Raw genomic sequence first — 1,184 nt, 5'->3', positions numbered from 1 at the left:
TAACAAAACAAAAGGTTTTTCAAGGGGATTAGGTGAAAATGTCATGCTTGGATGACCAAAAAACGGATACAACCTTTGCTTCAAAAAGAAAAAGCATAAGAAAAATAATACAACTTTGACATATAATATTACAAGGTACTGAAATAAAGAACTTCAAAATGAACTACAAAAGTCACCGTTCAATCCTTCGAAGTAATTAAGTCAAACAACTTGCCATACAAATCTAGCACAAGCTTATACAAATTACAAATCCGTTTTTATTGTTCTTTTAAAGATACCTTAATTCTAAAACCCAAAATGATAGAAGGAGCGATATTCCACAACAGCTCGTCGGTCTCGCACTCCATCGTTTACTGTAACAATCTTAAACTTCTTCTTCTTTTTGGGCACTTCGCCAAAGATGTCATATCCCCAAAACCCTATGTAAATTACTGCCCCCTGCAAAAGAATAGGAGTCAACTCAAATTCTAGCTACACTAACCATAGTTACATTATACTCTAATATACAATTAAGAGGAATGGTTAATTGTGTAACCAGAGACTTACACAGAACTTGTAACCTGCATATGACTTCTCCTTTGGTGGTCCATGAGGATCTGTTAATGGAAATCAACGATTGAGTACAGGGATATTAACTTGTCTAGTTTAGCTCGCGGTTGAGCGATTCGAGGCAAAGAAGAGTGGATACGTATAAGGAAAGGAGAGTAATTGACTTATTATGTATGCTTTACCTTTACCGGAAGCTAGATTACATAGTTCCCGATGCCGGATTAGCTTCGAAGATTGATTCGCCGATGATACCATTTGATGTGATGTTTTAGTTGTTGCGGCCACAGCTAAACGAGCAAAAGCCAACCAAGCTGCCATTATTTTCAGTGGTTTTTCTAAAGAAAGAGATGGAGAAGACGGGAGAAAAGCTTCCAGGGAAGTCAAGATAATACAATAAGCAAGAAAGAAAAAAAAATGTATGCACATGGTCTTACCTAATCTCCGGGCAGGCACATGACAAAAAAGAAACAAAAAAAAACACTTAATTAAATCTTTTAATTGAAGTGTTTGAATTGAGATTTATGGGAGTGGATTAACTTGACTTCAACCATTGACTTCTTAACTCATTAACATTGGGAGCACCAAAGGATTTTCTGCATGAAACAGAAGAACATAAAAGCTACTCAGGGAAGATG

General features: G+C 36.2%; 1 protein-coding gene across 1 annotated transcript; it reads right to left on the bottom strand.

The window, feature by feature from the left end:
- Positions 1 to 928, bottom strand: LOC113326637. Its single transcript, XM_026574337.1, has 3 exons — positions 732 to 928; positions 547 to 596; positions 1 to 438 (listed from the first exon to the last, which is right to left on the bottom strand). Exons 1-3 carry the CDS (start codon positions 865 to 867, stop codon positions 286 to 288), a joined length of 339 nt encoding a protein of 112 aa, XP_026430122.1. The 5' UTR covers positions 868 to 928; the 3' UTR covers positions 1 to 285.
- Between the last annotated feature and the right edge of the window lie 256 nt (positions 929 to 1,184).

This window comes from Papaver somniferum, unplaced genomic scaffold (assembly GCF_003573695.1).
Source record: "Papaver somniferum cultivar HN1 unplaced genomic scaffold, ASM357369v1 unplaced-scaffold_10, whole genome shotgun sequence".
NCBI lineage: Eukaryota > Viridiplantae > Streptophyta > Magnoliopsida > Ranunculales > Papaveraceae > Papaver > Papaver somniferum.
This window is presented reverse-complemented; position numbering and strand designations above follow the sequence as displayed.